The sequence below is a fragment of the Typopeltis vanoorti genome, chromosome 11 (genome assembly GCF_054136105.1).
Source record: "Typopeltis vanoorti isolate ZY-2024b chromosome 11, IOZ_Tvanoo_1.0, whole genome shotgun sequence".
In the NCBI taxonomy this organism is placed as follows: domain Eukaryota; kingdom Metazoa; phylum Arthropoda; class Arachnida; order Uropygi; family Thelyphonidae; genus Typopeltis; species Typopeltis vanoorti.
Window position 1 is genome coordinate 5,204,115 of NC_143559.1, and position 24,314 is coordinate 5,228,428.

The window sequence follows — 24,314 nt, forward strand, 5'->3', positions numbered from 1 at the left end:
GTGGAAGAAAGCTACAGTAATACACCGTAGCAAATACAAATTCGAAAGAGTATGGAATCAGCCTCAGCCCTAAGAAACTCTCCAAACCTAAACAAATTTGGTTGTATGAGACTGCCCCAAATTTGGGAGACTTACATCAGCAGACCTTCAGCCCAATGGCCAAGAACACCTACTTTGCCTGCTAGGGGAGGGCACCATCAGGACTTTGAGGAGAACAATAGCTTCATCACTTCTTTCTCAGTTACTGTGTTGTTGTGCCTTTTGAAGTTCCTTTTGAAGATGGCAACGTGACGTTGCCGAAATATCGCAAAATATTAGCTTTTAAGTTAATAAATAGTTATTTTCTTATCCATCTGTGTTCATGTTCATATCATATGAAATCTATTACAACATGTCTGACAAACACATAAGCCTATCCATGAGTTTGTGTTATATGAGTATTTCTGCATATTTCCTATTCATGCATGAATAAATGATGAACACATGACAGTCAAAAATATATGTTGGTAAGAAAGTCCCTGGGATAATAAATGTAGCATATCAGCCAAAAGCTCCCACTATATGAGCCACCTGAATGTGGTCAAGATATAGGTCAAGATCATTCCAGATATAGGCCTTTTTCATTCTTATTCTATTTTCTATGCCTTCTATTCTGTACTCCTTCTCCTGAATCCTTATTACTGTCCTATTTTCCACACCACCATCACTGGGAATCCAATGCCTCGCTGTGACTGTAGACTTTCAAGGCAAGGGGTGCTGATAGTTTTGCTCTGCTTTGGCAAGACAGTTGGTCCTGGATGGCCTGGACAATATCTGTCAGTTAGTGGACTGCCTGCAAGAATCAATTGTGTTGTAGTAAGTCATAAGAAATGTTGTGCACTTGTTGCTACTTCTGATGCTTTCTGTTGATATTTTAATGGTTTTGGAACATAGTTGGGGCTTGTTCAGACCCTTGATAAAGAGAATGAAAAATTATTCTCAGGATGCAGTTGGTTCAGAGCCAGAGCTCCTCACCCACCACAGACCTTCACATGGATGCCTACTTTCTGGTAAGCACTAACTGTACTTGGGAGTGGAATACAGGGCTACCTCAAAGCATCACACGGCACAGATGTACTTTAGGTTGATCAACCAACCTCTTGTGTATGGGCTCAACACAAAAAAAGAAGAAAAAAATCACAGCAAGCATAGTGTCTGATGTAGTCCTATCATTCCACTCTCAAGCACAGTCAGTGCTTACTGGAGAATGGGCATCCACATGTAGTTCTGTGGTGGGTGAGGAGCTCTGGTGCTGAACCAACTGCCTCCTGAGAATAAATAATTTTTCATCCTCTTTATCAGAAACCCTTCAATAAGCCCCAAGAATGTTCAGAAACCATTAAAACATCAAAAAAAAAAAAAAAAAAAAAAAAATTTGCATGCCTACCTGAACAAAGCTACTATCCCTTCCTCTTCCTACTCTTTTAACCCTCCTACTGGCCAAGGTGGATGAAATAGCAAGACTACCCCAGACTTTTTCATGGATCAAAACTTCATCAGCATTCTATCTTTTATCAAGTATTTACCCTCCTCCGCTGTTAATCCCTTAACGGCGATTTGAGAGCCATTAGCGGATTAACTGTGGTCGAGCGACTTTTGTGTCACTTGTCTTTACATGTACTCTGTTACTTCGAATTTTCTTCACTGTACTAGGATATTTGATCGTTTTTTTTTTTTTTTTTTTTTTTTTTTTACTGAACAATTTATTTCTTGTCTCTTTCCAAAAATAGAAGTTTCACACTGCCAAAATAAATAATCAATCCTGAAATGACCATAGATCAGCCTTTGCAATGAATATACTTTAGTAATAGTTAATTTCCTCCACTTTACTGACAGTATAGATTATTTTTCGCAAATTTTCAAATGTTTGTTTACGTTTAAAATATTTTGTCAAATATTTATATTTTTAAATAACATTTAGTGAAATAAATATGACATTTTGCTTTCTTTCTTTGCAAAATACCTTTATATGGATTGTCACATTTCAATTTCAGGAACGATTTTATGAACAACAAATGATTATAAACTGCATTACTCGGTTTCTGATATTGTATCTTTTTTTAGTATCAAAAATTTATACCTAATGGTATTTTATCAGAGACTCTTCGCCTTCTTCTTTTGCTGAAAATTGCAGCAGAGGTTTTTTTTTTTTTGTAGGATGCACATTACTAAAATATCCAGTGCTTAACCACTGTAGATATGTTGAAAATATAATAGGAAGGATATCCTGTATAGAATGATTAAAAATTTAAAATCTCTTATTTCAGTTTACCGTTTTGACAAAAGAAATAAAGCAATAATATTGTTGTATATTGAAGCTTCTAATTCTGTACTCTTTCTTTGAATCTGAAATCAGTGGTCTGCTGAAATTATTCTAAGATTTAGAAATACTATGCTGTATTTTCAACATGTAAAACCCACACAAAGAAATTTCACTTGTGTTATTTCTGTTTCTTTTTTTTTTAAAAAAAAATCTAAATATTACTATCTGCTGATTGCTATTTCTGAAATACGTCTTAGAAATGCTGGACAATAATCCTCTTACCTAGAGGAAAAGCTAAAAGTCTTAGATTGCTCTTTTGAGAAACACAAGACAGAAAGTTTCCTAGAAGTCACACTAAATTGCCTCAAGCAAGAATGTCTTGTTTCGTTTTCTGTTGTTCAGATATCCTACACAGCAAAACTGGCATTTCTTTTACAGGCTGATGAAGTATTTATGCCAAAAATGATTTCTTTATTTATAGTGATCAGTTTATTTATTATCGAAAAATTCTAAATTATTTGATAATTATCTTGAAAAAAATTACTGCTATTGCTGTTGCTGCTCTTGCTTGCCATCTCACAAATGAATTGTATATTGGGTATACTTTCTAATATTTCTTTCTGCCCAGTAACAAGTTGTAGACTAACAGAAATTACCAACTCCCCTCCCACACCACCACCACCACTGGGATCCAGATCAAAAGAACATGCCCAGAAGGCAGCACACTAAAGTACCTCGTGCAATAACTGAATATTTTACAGGCAGAAATTCCTTGTTCTGTTTTTCCATCTTTCTGATTGATTAGCAGACATTCGAAGCATATTCTGATATTGCATTTGTAGGATGACAGTATTTTTAAATATTAATTTCCCCTATTAGCCAACGTCACATAACTTCCTGATTTATAATAATAGGGAAATAATATGTATATTTTCTTATTTATAATTTGCAAATTTATAATAATCAAAACTTAGTTTCTGTGTCAAAAAAATTAAACGTTATGTGGAACAATTATTATGGAAAAATCACGAATGAAATAAAAACTGTACCTATGTTTCATAACAGCTTTCGGGTGTCTGGTAATGTTGCAACGGGAGGGGGGGGGTGATGCTATCAAAGTCGAAATAACGTTCATTTGTATTGTGAAAGGAAATGAAATTTCACATTTGATATGCATATTTTGAATGATAAAAATATAAGCAAATGTATCGCTTACTTTAAAAATTGGAGAATAAAATATCTCAATTATGCAGTTAATATCTATAACTGTTAATTTCATTTTGTAATGACCAATTATACAGGGAAACCAAGAAAGTGAAAGTACAAAGAACAGTAGATTACTATATAATATAAAGAAAAAATTTAGTGATATGATTAAAGAATTTCACGTTATTCTCTATAAAGCAAAGTTGCTCCAACATGTCCTAAAGGAAATCTGTGAAGTATTATTCGATTTCGATGGTTTTGTACAAAAATAAAAATAATATAATCTGGAACGTTGGCAGCCGGTTTTTTTTCCTTTTTTTAAAAGAATATTTCAAATAATTATCGTGAATTAATTTCTTCGAGAACAAAGAATAATGTTTTGTCTAGAAAGCGATTAGAAAAAATTTAGTGCAAAAAAATTAAAAATGAAATTGGTTCTCCAAGGTAAGGCAATATTTAAGTGCAGAAATTATGCAAGACCTTTATTTTGTCCAGAAATTAAAATTGTATTGTACAATAAAAAGAGAAAACAAAAATATAAATAATTTCTCTATTTTTAGTCTATCCTATATAACTAAAATTCAGTTGACCAGCATAGAACAAGGATGTGCGTTTCTTGTTATAGGCAACTGAGAGGTAGCTACGAACGTGAGATAATCCAATTAACTGTTCTCTTCAGCGTGAAGGTTTATCACACCTTCTAATGGACAGGATGGTCAAATTGCACTTCTTATCCTGGTTCTTTAAACATAGCTGAATCATATCCAGATTTAGTTGGATGTCTATAGACGTCCTGGCCATTTGGAAGGTTAAGGTAGAAACTGAAGACCTCACTTGGGAATGATCACTTCCCTGTGATACCCATCTATTTACATGGTAGTTGTGTACAACTTTGTGAATATCACAACGAAAATTTGAGTTAGCTGATTGGCCCAACCTCCTCTACTTTAGCAGAATTTAGTTCTGCAACAGTCTACTCAACTCCTTAAGTGATGCAGTGAACCATGTGACAGAATATTACACAATCTGGAACAACTGCATTTCCTAAAATATCCAGTCAGTTTTCATGTTGCTTTCAGTCATGGTGGAATGATGATTGCAGATAGCCAACAATAACAAACCTCATTGCTTTCAAACATACCTGAGTCCAAGCAAGATATATCCATCATTCTTGGATGTAGTACACATCTTCCATAACAAAAGCAACCAAGAGTAAAGAAATCTTGGACAAAATTTGGAAAATGAATAGTAGATACACCACCTACCAGCTTTCCATCCTTAACATAATGAATGCACAATTGCCAACAGACTCAGGGAGAGTTTTGGTAAAATATCAGTAGTATCTTCTTATCCTTTCCCCACCATAGTTTCCTTGCTTAAAAATGCAAAGCAGGAAAACAATAGATTCTGTTTCTTCAAGCAGTACTAAGAATACAACAGGCCATTCACAAAAGAAGAAATGAGAGCTGCTTTGCTTCAATGCCACACAGCTGCTGTTGGACCAGATAACATCTATTATGAGATGACTAAATATCTCACCTGTTCAATAGAATATTCTGTGAGAACGTTTTTCAGGATACCTGGCAAAAGGTCTCTTACTAACGTTTTCTAACCTGTCCATATTAACCAATATGCTATCAGCCAATTGCTCTGACCTGCTGCTTCTGCAAGATTCTGGAAAAAATGGTTATCTTTTATACATTTTTTGGAGAGAGAGGAAAATAGCATTTTAAGAGAGAGGAAAACAGCATTTTTGCACATTCTGGCTTCCCCAAATATCATTCCACAATTAATCATCTAGTCTGACTGGAAGCATTCTTTCGAGATTCCTAAAATGTGAGCAGTTAGTATCTTAGCACGTAGCACCTCCAACCGTAAGGATTGCCCAAAACACACAAATGGATGACTTGACCATCTTCTGTCTTTCATATAGCCTCAGCAAGCCATTGACTATCTTTCAGAATGGGTGCTTGCTGGACTCAGAACTCACACTAGGTCATACTTGAATCCCACTTGCACCAGAATCCAAGTTCTTGGGGCTGATATTTGACAACAATTATTATTAAGAGAGACCTCCAGGGAGTCAGACTCATCAAGGGAGGCTACATGCTACACACCAGCTATCATACTTATTCTTGCATTCATTCACACTGCTTGCACTCACAACATCCAATGGCAATCCATTCCAATCATGCACCCCCTCTCTGAGAGAAAAATCTAGTGTTCATCCCCTTCTTAGCAGCCTTCATTCTCAGCTTCCAAGAATGCCCTCTCGTCCTTTCCCCACCCTCCATAAATTGAAAAATTTCATCAATTGAAATCCTGTATGACCCTTTCAGAAGTTTGTAAGTCTCAATCATATCACCCCTTCTTTCTCCTGTTTGCTAGTGTGTGCAGTCTACAAATTCCTAATCAGTGTTCCACAATCCTGATATCATTTTTAACACACTCCTTTACACTCTCTCCAATATATCAGAATCACAATAGAAACGAGGAGACCAGATCTGCGCGCAATAGTCCAAAGTCCAAGTGAGGTCTTATCAAGGCCTTGTAAAGAGGCAAAATGACATCTTTACACGTGAACATTCATTTCAGCATTACAATTATCTTTTGAGTTTTATTTGCAATCTTTGCCGCGTGGCCCCTGAACTTCAACTTCCTTTGTATTAACACTCCAAGGTCCCTAGCCTCATCAGTTTCTTCTATCCTAATCCCACCAATATAATACAACATTGGATATCTAATCATGCCGAAGTGAATGACTTTACATTTACTGACATTGAATTTGCACCCATTTTTCCCATGCCCATAATTCCAGCGTATTCAAACCATTCTGCAAGTACTGCATATCAGCAGCATTCCTGATTACCCTACCTATCTTTGCATCATCAGCAAATAACTATGTCGCTTGTCAAATCCTTCCCAATATCATTAATGTACAGATTGAATAACAGTGGACCAAGCGTTACACCACTTGTTACCTTGCAGACTCACATCCCCTGTATACCACTTTTTGATATCTGTCAGTCAACCATCCTCTTATCCATGCTAATATTCTATAACCCAAACCCATTTTCTCCAATTTATGCAACATTCTACCATGCTGTATTCTGTCAAAAGCCAAATCCAAAAGTATCATGGTGTATCCATTCCCCTGTCTAGTTCAATGGTACCATTGTTATAGAATGTGAGCAAGTTGATAAAACATGACCTCCCTTAGTAAACCCATATTTTTCATTACAAAGTAGAGATTCACTGTCAAGCCATTTCTGAATACGAGCCCTAACCAATTTTTCCAAAATCTTTACCACCACTCCTGAGATACTAATTCGTCTATAGTTGGATACATCGGTCTTTGCACCACCCTTGTGCAACGGAATAACCATACATTCCTTCCATTCCTGCAGAATCTTCCCTGTTCTGTGACTCATATTAAACAGCCTGGTCAAAGGAATGGCCAGTTCAGCTGAACACTCTTTTAGCACATTTGCTGATATCCCATCAGTCCCTATTGCTGAATTCTTATTCAATTTGTGCAACAGCTCTAATACTTTGTCCTCACACACCTGCATTTCTTCGTCTAGTGAAGAGATAACAGTGAGCTCAATGTTGCCTACACCAGGTTGATAGTTTTAACAAAATTCTTGTGGGTTGTCTTTAGCATGCAGAGCCAGTTTCATTTCATACTCTGACTTTGCTTTCCATAAAACAGTTGTGACTATTCTTGCCTGCTGCTTATAACGTTCATAACAGACGTCATCCTTATGCACACGGTATTCTTTCCACATCGTTCTTTTCTTATGAATCTCTTGTTTAATAAGATTACTCATCCATTTGACTCCTACTCTGTTTTTTCTTTGAACTCTAGGGACACATTCTGATATCTCATCATTTAAATATTGTTTAAATGCTTCCCATGCGCTGTTGATATTCTTTCCATCCAGCAATGGATACCATTTCACTGAACTCATTATATTCCTCAGTTGGTCATAATTTCCTGCTTTGTAGTTCAGCATGCAACCTTTTCTGAATGGAACATTCATAAACTTAGTCACTTCCCAAGTGAGTACCTCATGAACACTGTCACCAACCAGAGGCAGAATAGTTACGTCTTTAACTGAAATGCTCTCTGACACTATAATCAAATATCTAATGCTCTTTGCCCTCGAGTTCCTTCTGTCACATGCTGCTTGAGGAAGTTGGCCTGCAACAGCTCAATGAATGCATTTCCATTCTTTTCACGAGATTCTACTGCTACCCAATCAATATTTGGATAATTAAAGTCTCCCATTATGATTACTCTTTTCTCACTCATCTTTGCTATTTGGTGATGCATTTCTTCATCACTAACAACTGATCCATCATGTCTAACAACACCCCACTAAGTAATTGATCTTTTTAGATTCCACCTCACACCAGATAGCTTCAAACTCACTGCCACATGAAATATTTTTAGTAGTAGTACTACAGTCATAGATCTCAACTCTAACTGGATTCAAGTCATCCGATATCATTAGCAGCATGCCCCTCCTCTCCTATCCTGTCTGTTCTGCCTAAATATATTATTATTATTATTATTTGACCAATCGACCAACCTTTGCCGGCATATACTGTACCCTTGACACTCGATACCCGTTAGTAGGTCTGATAGCCAGATCTCACTAATACCTACAATCTAGGGTCGCAACATATTGACTAAAGCAACAAACTCTATCCCTTTGTTTCTGATACTCCTAGCATTCGTGTATAAACATAATAATCTACCTGTTTGTTCTATTGTATTGTCTTGTCTGCAGCCTGCCTGACACAGTTGGACAACTTGCAGATCTCTATTCTTCTTTAATGCTATATACATGTAGACATCTTTGCACATGTTTGATGGTTCTGAAGTGGACGAACACTAACCTGAAATCATTCTCTCCTCATCAACACTTCTATGACAAACCTCATTCCCATCATTAACACAGTTATATAACATTGTCATTCTTACACTCACATTCACACCATTCCTCCCTTTATAATTTAGTTTCCTTGACTCTCTGTGTTAGGTCTCATACCAGTTATTAGTTTTTCTAGACTCCTAATACCAGTGCATTCACGTGCAGGCCGTCCCTCTTGTATAAATCCAAACTTCCCTCAAACTCACTCCACACATCCATTCCTTCTACACAGCCTACACATCGAATTGTTTGCCATCATCGCCCTGCTTCTTAATTCATTTTTATCATAGTGAGATAAAATACTGACGATTTTCCCTCTCACTCTTCACTCTCGCCTCTTCCAACAACCGTTTCATGTCCTCTCTTATACTGATCTTATCACCTGTTAAGTCGTTAGTACCTTCTACAGTTACGATTTTGTTTACTTTTCTTTTCTGTTTTAAAATTGCTTCTTTTATATTCTTAATTTTTGCTCCAAGAATACTCAGTGTTATAACGCACTCATCTATGTCATGTGTTATTATAGAGTCACCAAATGCAGTTTCTTCCATCACATACTTCATTTGCAAGATAAATGCCATGAAGCAATAAATATCCTTTACACACTATCTTGGGATTCTGACAGGTGTTCTTGTTTTGATTATACTAGGCACTGATTAGATCAAAACTTGATTATTGGTTCTAAGTCTGTGCCTCTGCTAGAGAGAGAGAATACCCTACAATGGTTGGTCCCTATCCACCATCAAAACATAAAAATAGCAACTGGAGCATAGCATTATACATATCCCTATGGACATGTATAATGCTTTGTGGAAAAGGCCACTACCCAGACTGGTTTCGACCTTTATCGAGGTCTCATCAGTGGGAGCCAGACCCAAAAGTGATACCATGGTTAAAGTAAGGTTTTGATATCGTAATTCTGCTGGACACTTTCTAACACCACAACTTATGTGGCAGAGGATAATTAAATGAAAGGCACTTATGGAGATACTTGAACAATATCTCTGTGTCTATTGTTCACAGATGAAAAGATTTCACAATTGAGGACTCATTTAACCACCAAAATGATCAGGTATATGCCCAGGATGGTTGCACAGCACATGCCATAGCACCCAAGATCAGAGAGGTCATCACCCCATGCCAATGATAGTTTGGTGGCAGGGGTGACGTAACAGAGAATACCCAAGTTGCATTTCTGCGAGAAAGGGATCAAAACCTTTGCCAAATTGTATCAATACACCATGCTGGAACCTGTGGTACAGCCCCTAAACAACTTGTTTCACAGTAGGCAGAACATTCCAACAGGACTCAGACCCTGCCCATGATGCAAGGACCACACAGCAGTTGTTGGAGGCAAATATGCCTGAGTACATATCTAATTGGCTGGCACTTGAGCATGAATCCTTCATCCTCAGCCATTTCAGGGACCCTAATAAATCTCCAACTAAATATTGATACACCTTTTGACAACAGAAGCAAGAATCAAAAGATGTAATACCAGTATAAATGCCCCGTTTTTTTCTAATAATCCATGCTACAGGTGAAAAGCCAATAGGGAAAATGCCACCCTTCTTCATTCCGAAGAGTATAGAACAGCTGTCATGTTCTCACAAAACAGTAAAGAAAACAGATGTTCTTACTTTGATTATACCAGGCACTGATTAGATCAAAACTTGATTATTGGTCCTGAGTCTGTGCCTCTAATAGAGAGAGAGAGAGAGTATCCTATGATGGTTGGTCCCTATTCACCATCAAGGCATAAAAAAAGCAACTGGTGCATAGCATTATACATATCCATAAAATAATGCTGAGAAGGTAAGAAAGAGTAAAGAAAATGTCTGGCGATGTCCTCGTAGAAACATGTCAACAATATTTACAAAAACTGCTCGGACAGCATCAATGGATGGAATACCTATAACAGCTATACCCCATAAAACACTCCATTCCTGTAGAGGAGTGATCTCAGAGTGAGATCTTTTAGATGCCCCTTAATTGAGGATAGATGTTCTGAGCTGAAAATCAGGGTGTGACAGGATGAGATGTATCATAATCTGCAAGGATGGTCACTTGGTTCCAAACAAACATCATCCTTACATTTGATACTCCTAAACCTCCAACATCAGTTAAAGCAGGGTATCTCAATTGTCCTGTTCGACTGTACATCCCTAATGCACTAAGATGCTTTAAATGCCACAAATATGGACATCCTTAAACTACCTGTTGTGGCTCTACCACCTATGCCCAATGTGGTAGTAATGAGCATCATAACCAATCTTGCTCTGCCAAGAAAGCTAAATGTGTAAACTGTCAGGGGAAAAAAACCCAGCCTACTCAGAAGAAAATTAGCCACCACTACACCTTCTATGAGATCCTCTTATGCTGAGAAGGTAAAAGTAAAAAAAAAAAAAAAATGTCAGCAGCAACTCAAATTCGCATGTCTTTTCTACCATTTGATAATTTCCCCATATTTGAACTTTACTATTGTGACTTTCTCTGTTTAGCGCATCAATGACGATGTGTGGCCCCTCTCTGAAAATGGTTCCATTCGATGAGAACCCACTTGTGAAAAAAAATTATCAAGGTTATCACTTAAAGATAAACTGCCAGGTCCTGTCCACAGAACAAATGGATACTTCATTATTCCTTGAAAGCAACTTGAACTTACCCAATGATTTTGACACATATGATGTATTGGATATTTTCCCAGAGGAAGAGATGGAGGAGATAAACCCAGTAAACAGGAGATAAACAGCAAGTCTTCAACCTCGCTGAAACCAGACAAATCTATGAAGTCTAAAACAATAAGAAAATTTTTACAGTTGCCATGAGTTTTGCCAAAATTTTGATGATATCAAGCACTTTCTGCAGAAAGACGAACCTTTTTGTTTCTGTCTGAATGAAGTTCTATTATGTAATTTAAGTGGGTGCTTTCTTTAATGTTGTCAATCCATTTCTTTCTTGGTCTTCTTCTGCTAGGCTGTCCTTCAATTCTACTATTTAATAATATGTTTGGTAGCCTTTCTGGGTTCATTCTTGAAATGTCCAAACCAGCTTAGTTGGCTCTTTTTTAGTACTGTAATTATTTTTTTCTTTAAAGTTAAGTTCTTCTCTGTCTTTTTTTTTCATTTATTTTTCTTTTTGTCCAGTTTGTTTATCTTAAGCATTTCAAAAGCATTAAGTTTATCCATTTTTCTTTTTTTCTTAAGATCCAGCATTCTGAGCCATAGAGTACTGTAAGAATTATCATTGTTTTATATTTCTTTAATCTGAGAGCTCTTTGCTTAATCTTTTATATTGTTCCATATTTTTTGTAGTCTTCCCATTGTTATCCATCCATTATTGATTCTGTGTTTTATGGTTTCGAAAAAGTCTAGATCTTCAGTGATGTGATCATTGATCCTGGGTAATTGAATTACTTTACTTGTTCTCTATTATTGTTTCCTATTTTCATTTGGATTGCTTCCGTTTTTCTTCCTATGACCATTAGTTTTGTTTTACTAAAACTGATTTTCATATCATATTTGTTACTTGTTTGATGCAGCTTGGTCAGGATATCTTGGTCAAAATGCAAGAAATATAACACATCTAAAGTATGCTATATTTCTTGCATTTACAGTTATGCCTCCATACATCTGTAGTCTTTCGTTTACTACTTCTTTTAGGTACAGGTTGAATAAATATGGTGATGATGGGCAGCCTTGCATAACTCTTTTTAATTGCTATTTGATCTGTTTCTGTTTTTGTACTTCATTATTGCTTGTGTTTCTGAATAGTAATTCTTGATACAATTTAATAGGTATTTGTCAAACTCTCTGTTTTCTAGAATTTTAATGAGTTTGCTTCTGTTTATTGAGTCAAAAGCTTGTTTGAAGTCGATTAAAACAACAGTAGAGTTTTTTTATTTTTTGTCTCTCATAAGATCTGCTAATCTATTTATTATGAAAATTGCATCTATTGTGCTTCTCCTATTTCAAAATCCATTTGCTCTTCTTCCATCTATTTTTCATAGGAATGTTTAACTCTGTTTTGAAGAATCCCGATGAATATTTTATAGCAGTGGCTTAGAAGGATGATAGGTCTGTAGTTAGTGCAGGATATGACATCTCTTTTTTTGTGGATGGATATGATCTGGCCTGTTCACTTCAAAACAGATCCTTTCCAGATCACCCTACATTGGCTAGTCTCTTTTCTCTATATTGGGAGGTTCTTTATCACACATTCCAGATTGCTATCCATCCTTTTGGTATGTGCATTAAAGAGGCTATGGAAGCTGCTGGCATGAGTACTGACAACATTACCTTGCCAAGAAAATCAGCATTCCTCCGTGGAAAACTTGCACCCTATCCTGGAACCTCTCACTTTGTCAACTACAGAAGTCTCATAAGCTTTCATCTACCTTCAATTGTTCAATGCACACAGAGCAGCTCACTCTGATTTTTTGCCCATCTGTACTGATGGTTCAAGATCAGAGATCTCTGTTGGTTGTGCTGCTGTGTTCTCTAACTAGATCCCACTTGATTGCAGTAACTATGCAGCAGAGTTGCATGCCATTCAGCTCACACTTATGCATATTAAAGGAAACTCCCACCAGAAGTGTATAATTTATACAGCCTCTTTGAGTTCTTTACAGTCTATCTCCTCTCCGTTGTATAATCCACATTGAATGCTTGAAGTGCTTCAACTCTTGCACAAAATAAAGACCCTTACTTTTAATGTTCGATTGTGTTGGATTCCCAGCTACATCAAAATTAAGGGAAATAACATCACAGATGCAGTGGCTAGATCAACTCATTTTCTTGACCTACTGTTCAGCGGTCCCTTATGCTGACTACATGTGTTATAAAATCAAAGTTAATTACACAATGGTAATACTCATGGCAGGAAGCACTGACAAACAAATTACATGAGTATAAGCCCGAAATTAAGCACTGGCAGTCTAGTCAGTGTAGGAACAGAAGAGTGGAAGTTGTTCTTGCTAGTCTCCATATAGGCCACAGTCATTTCACGCATTCTTATTTACTGAGAGCTGATGACCCACCTATGTGTGAGAAATGCAACCCCCGTCTTACCATTAATCATATTCTGGTGGTGCAAGTTCTTCACTTGAGAGAGAAATTACATTTTTACTTATCTGGCCAAGCTCTATACACTCAGCCAGATGTTATCAGACTCAGACAAATTGCATGACAATTTGATTTTTTAAAAACATTAATGTATTCAAAGACGTGATTATGGATTTGTATATTGATTTGTATATTGATGTATTCAAAGACGTGATTAAGGACATGTAGATGCTGCATTTTTAAATACTAAACTTTGTACGTACATTTTATTTAATCATTTGTGTTCTAATACCTTTGTACATATATTTTATACTATTCACTATTTTATCTCCTCATTACTTACCTACCAACAACCTGTTTACTGCTGTAACCCATGTCCTGACACAGTCTGACCTTTGCTGTTCTTGTAGCAGAAAACCCCAAATCAATCAATCAAAGCATCTGATGGGGCGTCTGGAAGTCACAATATTAATCCATTGGACTTTAAATTATAGTCAGAGCTAGAGAGATTAGCCTGCAAGAAACATTTCCTAGCATTCCCAGCATGAAGGTGGATTTGGAGCAAGCAGTGGCATGTTTCTGTTGGATGTTGTTCATGCTGCCATTGATATGTGGCCTCACAGACTTCAGGTGTGCATGAAGGCAAAAGGGAAACATTTTGAATATTGAGTGCTGCTGTTATACATGTGGTTTAACATGTATAACAGCCGTCTGAAACCACATACCACACGTATGTGATTTCAGCACATACATGTGGTATGTGCTGAAAGCTGTAAATGATTTACTAATAGAAATTATTCCTAAAAGAAAGGATAATAGATTAAAGGTTTATGTGCTGTTCAAGTTGTAACAGTATGGTTAGACTGTGTAATCATGACTAAGCAGGTTGATCATGCTTAGCAGACCATACTTTGGTACAACTCAGAATCAATTTGAAGAAAATCACCATGCTTCATTACAGCAAATTTAGAAGAGAAAAACTTGTTTAGAATCTTCAACTGCTCTTAGAAAATGGGCCTAACCTGATTAAATATGGTTGCATGGTACTTCCCAAAATACAGGAAAAACTAATAGTTCAAGATCCCAGTTTATATCCAAGGCTGCCAACAGGTGCCTATAGAATGTGCTGCACCTAGTTAGTACTAATCTTTTGTCCATATGCTTCACTTAGCTTTCTTACCTTTGTGTGTGTTTATACTATGTGAAGATTTCTTTTTGAGTGAAATGAAATATTCGAAGAATTCAATAGTATTTTTAATCCTTTCTCAGTGCTTTTCCACTCCATTAAACCTCGAACATAAGATCTTGTGATAAGTTGACCTATCTCATAGAATGAGCCTGATTCTTCCCATGACTCCTACCACTTTTTCAATTTTTGATAGGAATTCTGTTTAAGTGACATGAACATATGAGTATTTATTCCAAAGTGAAGTCTGAACTCTGGCTGGACTGGTATCTTTGGGATACCACTCTGGAGAGAAGATTTCTGATCCCTTATAATTTACACATTTTGAATGATAGAGAACTTTGAGAAAGTTCTTCAAACATGCTCGGTTCTTTCAACTTGTCCATATTTTTTTCCTCAACGAATTTTATCAGACTGTGCATATATATCATCTTTTTATTTTGGGCAAACATTTGCCTTGTCCTTAAGTCACTTTATGCACAAACATTTGTGCGAGCAGCATTCCAAAGCCTTTACGTTGTGATATTTCTCTAATTTATATCATGATGGCTTATTCTAAGTAATAGTAATTAGTAATTAGCAAAAGTTCTTCTAAGGCAGATACACCAAGTTAATTGCAACCTGTTAATGCTCTCCCCCAGCCCTTTTCCCAAAGAAGCACCCTTAAATATAATAATATATATATATATATATATTATTTTTTTAAAAAAACGGGTTTTCTAATTGAATCTTCCCACCTTGCCTCAACCCCCCATGTTTCCTACCCCCCCTTTTATCGGCCTAACAGCAGAAGTATGGAGAATGAAGACATCCTAACATCCAAACAAGGTATTTGCAAAATTTCTGCATATATTTATCTCTAAAATACATTTATAATGCCCTAAAACTAAATGAGTGTCGTGAGAAGAAGTAGCAGTGTATTTGAACAGCATTACAAAAAAGTTTTTTTCTTTTCTTAATTATATTGCATAGATTTATATAATAGTGCTTTTGTGTGATAGTCAGACTGGATATAATCATTGTACTGTGATACTGTGGTACTAAAAGTGTTCGCTTTGGTTATTTTGATTAACATGGAAGTGCTAGTTAATTACAAAAATGGTGTTAGGGACAATAAAGAAGTCTACACCAGCAACACAGATGGTCTGAACTCGGAGTTTGAGTTTTTTCCCTGTATTTTTTGCAGTGGATACGATGTGATAATTGTTTCATCTATGCACCCAAAAATATTAAAGTTTTTTTGAGTGTTAGATTAAATGGTAAAAAGGGACATGTTATAGTTTGTGAGAAATGCAATGAAAGGTTAGGGCATTCCAAAAAAGGAGAATGGACAATAAAAACCAGGAATAATCAGAAAATGGATAGAAGTGCTTGTGACAATAATAATAAAAGTAATGTGGAAGAGCTTAGTGAATGAAAGAGTTAATGAAAATGAAGAGTCAGGTTAAATGTATGGAGGGGGAAATGGAATGTTTAAAGAAGAGAATAATTGATGTAAATAACAAGGAGGTTAATTGGAAGAATGAAGTATCTAAAGAAGATAGAGTATTGCTTTATGTGATGATTCAATCATTAAAGGTGTGGTAAAAAATCAGGTGCAATGAGACATGTTTTCCAGTTGATACAATAAAATGAATATCAGATGCTTTGCACCGAAGGAAGGAACAGACATCAGAATTAGAATCAGAACCTGATATGACAGTAGTGAGAGGCAGAGAGTGTTAAATTTGTGAATATGTGAAATGAATTCGAAGGGAAGTTAGTGTGGTTCAAAGCTGATTAAATGCATTTGAATGGTTTTGATGTTGGTCATTTGAGTAATTGTTTGCTTACTAAGAGTACAACAGAGTTCATGCAAAATTAGATACTGCTAAGATTTACAGAGAGCTTGAGAAGCAGGTTGTGGAAAAACAGGAAGAGGATGGATATAAAGGTGAGGAAGTGATTATAGGAGGGCAGAGTGATGCAGTTCAAAATTTTGGGGTTGATAAAAATATGAATGAAAATCAGAGAAACGGGGATGGTCAGAACAAAGAAGTATACTATAGCAGAGAAAGTACACAATGATTGTGTTGATGGGATGACCTCAAAGAGTGAAGAATTGTTATGCTTGTATACTAATGTAAGGAGTATCAGAAATAAAGGGACTGAGTTTAGAGGTTTGATCGAATCAGTATGCTCAAAGATAATTGGCATAAGTAAAACTTGGCTGTCTGAGAATGATATATTGTCACAACTTGAAATGGTAGGATATGGAATTTTCCAAAAGGATAGGAAGGCGAAGAGGAGGGGTGGGGAAGTATTGTTAATGATAGTCAAGGAATTGTGTCCTTCAAGAGTGGAAGTTGAAAATAGTAGTATGTGTGAAGATTTTCAAGCTATTTGGTGTGAAGTTGAGATCAATAGAATAGAATCTAATAGGATGCTGTTATAGGCCAGGGAATGTGGAGAGTACTGATTGTATAATGTTTAGACAAATTAGCTGGGCAAGTAAAAGGAAAATGATCCTTTTACTTGAAAATGAAGAGATAGCATATGGTTACAAGGAGAGTGAAATTGTTGAATTTCTGCAGGATAGCTATCTAAAGCTGCGTGTTAATGGAGCAACACGAGGTTTATTGGTGTTAGATTTGGTGATGTCTTCACACGTTGTGGTTGTGAATGAGGTTTCAACGCTGTCACCTGTTGGTGAAAATGATCAGGAGATATTGGTTTGGAAGATAGTCAGATAGGAAAAAGTTATCAAGAATGTCTGTATGTGGAACTATAAGGTGGGTGATTATGAGAAGCTCTATAGTCAACTAGCATCGGTATATTGGGTTGATAAGGTGTGCAGAAAAGATGTTGATGGCGCATGGGAATTAAGGCAGTATCTAACATAAGCAATACATAACTGCATACCAAGAGTTAAGTGAATAAAAGCATAGGATGAACAGTGAAATCAAGCAAGCAGTGTTACAAAAGAGGCTGTTATGGAGGAATTACAAGACGGTTTGTAGTGAACAAACATGAAGAATATAATCTGCAGTCCAGACAAGTGACAAGCATGGTTAAAAATGAAAAAGTAGAATATGAGAGGAGATTGACCAGTCAAGTCAAAGCTAATCCAAGGGAATTTTTCTGCTATGTGCAAGCAAGAGGAAAAATAATTATGGCAGATGCTGCTGGTGGATAGTTATGGTAGCAGAGTAAACCATAGCAAATGATATAGTGGAATTATTTAACAAACGCTTCGTTAGTGTATATCATAGTAGTGTGAATGATGCTGTGCAGTATGTAGAAGGGAGGCAAGGATTTGGAGAATTAAAGGTGAAAGAATCAGAGGTGGATCAAGTGCTGCTTGGGTAGATGTTAATAAGTCTGTGGGAATGGAAAACATATCACCACGTATTTTTAAAGAATGTGCAAAAGTGTTAGCCATGCCCTGGACCTTGTTTTTTTTTAATGAAAGTCTTGCAATGGGGAAGGTTCCTATGGAGTGGAAAGAAGGCAAAATAATACCTCTCCACAAGCATTATTCAAGAACAGAAGTTTCCAGTTAAAGGCTGGTCTGTATATCTACAGTTGTATATCATGTGCTTGCTCTCAACATTTCAAAGGCATTTCATTGGGTTTGGAACAGGGACTACTTAACACTGTCTTCCACACTCTGCAACTGGATTGCCAACTTACTCATTGGTTGCTCACTACATGTCAAATTTTCTCTTCTCAGACTTTTCCATCAATTCAGAAATATCCCAGAATTCTGTTCTTTTACCCCCTCTCTTTCTCTTATATATAAATTGCCTGCTTTCACAGACTTCCAATCCTGTCCATAGCTTTGATATGGACAGGTCATGAGATGACAGTACACTCCATTCCTCGTTTTCATTTGACAGACGTTGTAGTACTCAAGTATTAGAATCCTCAAGATCCACCATGTTCAGTGACTTTCTTGGACTTTGCAAAGGCATTTGATAGATTACCACAGATTGATGTATTGATGTATAAGCTGCAGAAGATGGGATTAGATAGCAGATTGGTTAGATGTAGAGATATAGGAAATGTGAAAGCAGAGGATGAGAAGCTGATTTAATGGGTTTCTTGTTAACTGGCAACTGCTTGTGTTCATATATGAGTAAAGTGGAGGGATGGCAGCAGCCAGTTCAGTGCAACAGCGCTTATATGATTAGCGACTCGAAAGTCTTTACAATTAACAATATTTTTAGCACTAGCCCATAAAAATGTCCGAAAATAAAAAAAAATTTGTCATATTATTCGAAATTCAAGTTAAAAGTCATCAATTATGCAAAAGATCGTGGAAATAAAGTTTAAATCATTTCAACTCTAGCTTCTGTGACAACTAAAAAACTTAGCGTACTTTTTTGCACAAGACACCACATTCACAGCTACTAACTATACAAATCCCAAATCTGCCTAACCATGGAGTATTGCTCTTGTGTTTGGGATGGTGCACCAAAATCCTCTTTAAGATTGCTCAATTCTGTCCAAAAGAGTGCAGTCTGGCTAATTAATAATCCCTCTCTCACAAATGTTCAATTTCTGCCTTCTGTCTCTTCTACAGATACTTTCATATACAGTGCTCTGTTGAATTGATGACTGTTATTTCTCCACTCTCCCCCACAATCATTAGAATAAGAGCCACTGCTAACCAACATCCTTTTACAGTCCGTCTTGAAACTCACTGAACCAACTTAACTCATCCCCAAAGCATACATCCTTCAGATGTTCAAACAAAATGCAAATAGATTCCTCCTTTCTTCTTTTCCTCTTGCCCACATATGGCACTATTGTGCTGTAGGTCTTATGGCCTTTTGTGTGTGAACCAGATATAGAAAAAAATAAAACCTGTAATAAGCAGGTTTCTTGTTTTCCTTTAAGACCACCACCCTGCTTATTAGAGTTTACACTGATTATAACTGTAATGGAAGTTGAGCATATATAATAATAATAATTATCATTATGTGACCTCCAGGGAGTCCAAAGACTCATCAAGAGACGGCACCTACTCTTCAACTCTGTCTCTACCACTCATTCCACCAACTACAACGAACTGAAACTACCATCATCATCAACACTAACAGCATCTACTGCCCATCATCATAATATCATTATAATCACCATATATCATCATCACAATCACCATCATAATAATATTCATTCCTTTAAAGCAAACTTTTACTGACAATTTTTTACAATTTTTAGAAAATTTCTGTTACTGTAGTTAATGTAAATTCAATCTGTCTCATAGTGATTTATTTTTTCAGCAACCTGATCAGAGTGACATTTCTCTGTCTGGAAAGGAAAAGAAATTTAAGGGATACTATAAGATAGCACGACACTATGGTTGGGCTTTAAATAAAACATTTCATGATTTTAAATTTGACAGCATCATCATTGTAGAAGGTAAGAATTATGAAATGATATCTTAGTGGTGAATTTTATTTAATTATGCAATACTACAGATCAAAAATTGCATGGGGTTCAAATTTTTTAACCTCACTCAATAAGTTTTATTTTAATTAAAATAAATTCAAATGAAATGCAATTTTTTTGGTCACATACTGTTTTTTTCATTAAGTGGGAAAATATGTAATAGATGATTGTTTATTTTTCTCAAATTTACTTATTTTCACTTTGTCTAAATAAGCATTACTCATTTCATTAATATGAATTAAAAACAAGAAAATTAAAGAATCTTTATATAAAAATGAAGGAATATTATTATTATTATTATTTAACACCTCCAGGGAGTCCAAAGACTCATCAAGGGAGGGCACCTACTCTACACCTCTCTGACTTTACCACTCAATCCACCAACGAACTGCAAACTACATCAATGCCATCTACTGCCCATCACCACCAGTAGTATTTTCACAGACGATCACAAATCCATGCCCATAGTGGGATTCAAACCTGCAGCCTTTTGGCGGGAGAGCGGATATGCTAACCACTCGGCCAGCCAAGCCAACATATTACAGTAATTTTTCAAATTTCTTAAGCATACTTTTAAAATCAGAACCTTTCTTGTTCTCAAGGAAATTTGCTATTGCATTTCAGAAACCAAATCATACTTATAAGTTGTGGTATTTTTCTTTCAAACTGTTCAAAACATTCAATTATGTGGCCTCACAGAAATACTTCATTTCAGCTTGCCATCTGAAACATTTGAAAATTTGTTCTACAGGTACTTAGGAAACATTCACCATTCTTTTCTAATGCCTTAATAAATTGCTCCTTTAGTCTTATCTTTAAAGGAAGTGATGGTAAGAAAACTTCATTTGGATTGATTTTTACAGAGAATACCTATTGAACCTTGAGTGATGTTTTCTCTTTTTGGTACTGCTATTTTATCCATTGCTGATTACTTCACAAAGAAAACATGACATTTTGGCAACAGCAATGCTATAGAAGCACAGAAAGCACTTTCATATCATCGCAAATTAGCCATTTGTACTTGATGTTTTCTGAAATATTGTCATTTAGGTTCAAAATTCAAACAGCAAGGAAAATAGCTAAGCTTATATGTTAAGGATCCTTCCATGTATTCCAACCTAAGACTAAATCCTAATTCAAATGAATTTTTTAACAAATTGTATTAAAAGAATTTAAATGAATTCCTGGGCGTGTTCTTTTGAGAAGTTAGTGACATAATATACCAAACATGATTGATCCAAAGACTTTGAATAAGAAAAATTTAAGTATGAAAAAGAAGAAAAAAAAAGTGAACATTAGAGATAATATGTATGCAGTAGCTGAAAAAAACATGAATGGAACTAATAGTGATGAGAAGATGAAGAAATTAGACATTGGATTTTGAAAGATTAAGTATTTTAAATATTTCGTCATCATCATCAAATTTCTGCTATGTACCCTCAAGGGGTGTACAGGATATGATAGTACTACATGAAAAATTTACATCATTATTAATTTCCTATCTACAATTTTCCTCCAAATCAGTCTGTTACTTGTCAAGACTCCAACATTATCAGATCTTATATTTCTATCATATAAGGCACTTTGGACCGTATCAATCCACCTATATCTTGGTCTTCCTCTGGGTCATTTTCCTGCCAACATGGCAGAGAACACTCGTTTTGCTAACTCGTTTTGCTTTAAATATTTTGGAATCTAAAAATTAGAAGAATAAAAAGGAGCAAAATATATAAAGCATTATATGCTTTGCTCATTATACACAAAGCCAGTGCATGGCAGTGTGCTGGTTATTTTGTGGTAATCATCTTCAGATGCTAAACAAAATAAAATTGCCAAAGCTTGCCATATGGTTCAAGATTGTGTAATCATATTAATTCTAAAAATGGATGAAACTCACCTTATTTAGTTATCTTACATTAGCTACTCAGGTAGTGCTTTTTAGAATTGTCTGTTATTGTTTAATTCCATTCTTTTCTGATGATGCCTATGACACTAGCTAAAATTCTTCAGTAATAAAGTTTTTTTCCATTTGTTTTCCTCCATTTTTAGTTTATTTTTGATTATGCCATCTCACGATATTTCATTATTGAAGCAAAATGTATATATTAAGCTTAGTTGGTGTGAGATCATTTATTTTGTTTAATTGCCATGAAGGTGAAATTATAGATTATATAGGATCTTTTTGTGTTTAATGTTTACTGGTTGATTCTTATTCTGAAACCAACAAACTCCTCTTAATATGTAATCCTGTACTACCTAGCAAGCTCATAGTTTTGCTTTGTTTAACATCTCAAGATGATTCCCACAAAATGATTAAAGATTGATAATGCTTCTACTTTCTAACCCACACGGGAGAGTAAAGGCACTACCACTGTGGGCTCAAGTATCACTGTGATATGGATGTTTATCAAATTGTGAAAGTGTTTAGGTGGTGTGCATAATTCTCATTGCATGGAATGAATCTTTTACCCTTCTTATTGTAAAACAGTGAAGCAGCTAAAAACAAACAGCATTTTATCTCCATTGGCAGGGTTATCTATTCCTTAGTTCATTCACAATACTAATGTACTAGAGTGACTAGTAAAAAATTTAAAAAACAGAGAAAAATCACACTAACTTGGGGTATGTTGGGGGGGCAGGGGGGTGAACATCTGAAAGTCAGATACATTATGTCATCATCATCATCATCAAATTCCTGCCATGTACCCTCAAGGGGTGTACAGGATATGACAGTACTACATGAAAAAATTACATCATTACTAACTTCCTATCTACAATTTTCCTCCAAATCAGTCTGTTACTTGTCAAGACTCCAACATTATCAGATCTTATATTTCTATCGTCTAAGGCACTTTGTACCGTATCAATCCACCTATATCTTGGTCTTCCTCTGGGTCGTTTTCCTGCCAACCTGGCAGAGAACACTTGTTTTGCTAATCTTTCCTCTCTCATTCTATTTAAGTGACCATACCATCTGAGATTAGCTCTGCTAACGCATTCCTGGATGCTGACAATGTCAAGTTCTTTCCTAATATCCTCATTTTTAATATGATATTGCCATTGATGCCATCTGTTCACGCCTCTAATCTTTCTCAGGACTCTCATATCTGCGGTCTCTAGTCTTTGGTCAAGTGTTTTACTTCTGACCCAGCTCTCAGATCCATAAGTTAAAATTGGTTTGAACACAGTCTTGTATACAGCTAATTTAGTGTTCCGACTAATTTCTTTCTTATTCCATATGAATTTATTCAATTGACTTCCCACGATACCAGCTTTGCTGATTCTGTTGTCTATTTCTATATTTAGTTTACTATCTTCAGTAAGAATTGTGCCTAAGTAGCTGAAATGTTTTACTTGTTCCACAGGTTCTCCATTCACAACACAGTTGACATTTTCAATGATTCTGCCTATTTTCATTGTCTTTGTCTTTTTATTGCTGACTTTCATACCATATCTATTACAACAGCTATTCAATTTAGTCAGAGAATCTTGCAGACTTGTAGCGGATTTATTTAGAAGTATAACATCATCCGCATAAAGCAAAGAGCTGACATTAACATCTCCAATTTTGATATCAGGTTTAATACCACATTCCTTCATAATGTGATCCATATAGATAATGAATAACAGAGGGGATAATGTACATCCTTGTCTCACACCAGATTTAACATTAAACCATCTTCCTGTACTTCCTTCAATTCTAACTGCTGACTCACAACTCAAATAAAGACTAAGTATTGCTTGATATAATGCCCCATTGACACCATATAACTGCAGCGTATTGAATAGCTTCTCTCTTGGCACCTTGTCATATGCCTTTTCCAAATCGACAAAACTTAAATACAGATCTTTGTTATATTCCCATGCTTTCTCGACTATTTGTCGTAAAGTGAAGATCTGATCCTGACAGCCTCTATTTGGCCTGAATCCAGCTTGTTCTTCACCAAGCTTTTCTTCCACAATTCTTCTCAACCGTTTCTCAAGTATACTTGCATAGATCTTGCCAGGAACACTCAGTAGGGAAATACCTCTGTAATTCTCACATTCAGTTTTATTTCCCTTTTTATATATGGGTACTATGAGAGCTCTACTCCAATCATCGGGAATTCGTCCCTCTGTCCAGGCTTTCTGAACTATGCAGTGCAGCCACTGTAAGACTCTTATACCACCATACTTCAGCA

At 35.9% G+C, this 24,314-nt stretch overlaps 1 protein-coding gene across 1 annotated transcript in view; it reads left to right on the plus strand.

Moving 5' to 3' along the window:
* The window catches only part of Mgat1 (alpha-1,3-mannosyl-glycoprotein 2-beta-N-acetylglucosaminyltransferase), a 328,989-nt gene that overhangs the window by 158,480 nt on the left and 146,195 nt on the right, over positions 1-24,314 (plus strand). Inside the window, exon 6 of the mRNA XM_090400969.1 lies at positions 19,965-20,103. Coding sequence (XP_090257095.1) covers positions 19,965-20,103 — 139 coding nt within the window. The remainder of the gene's footprint in view (positions 1-19,964; positions 20,104-24,314) is intronic.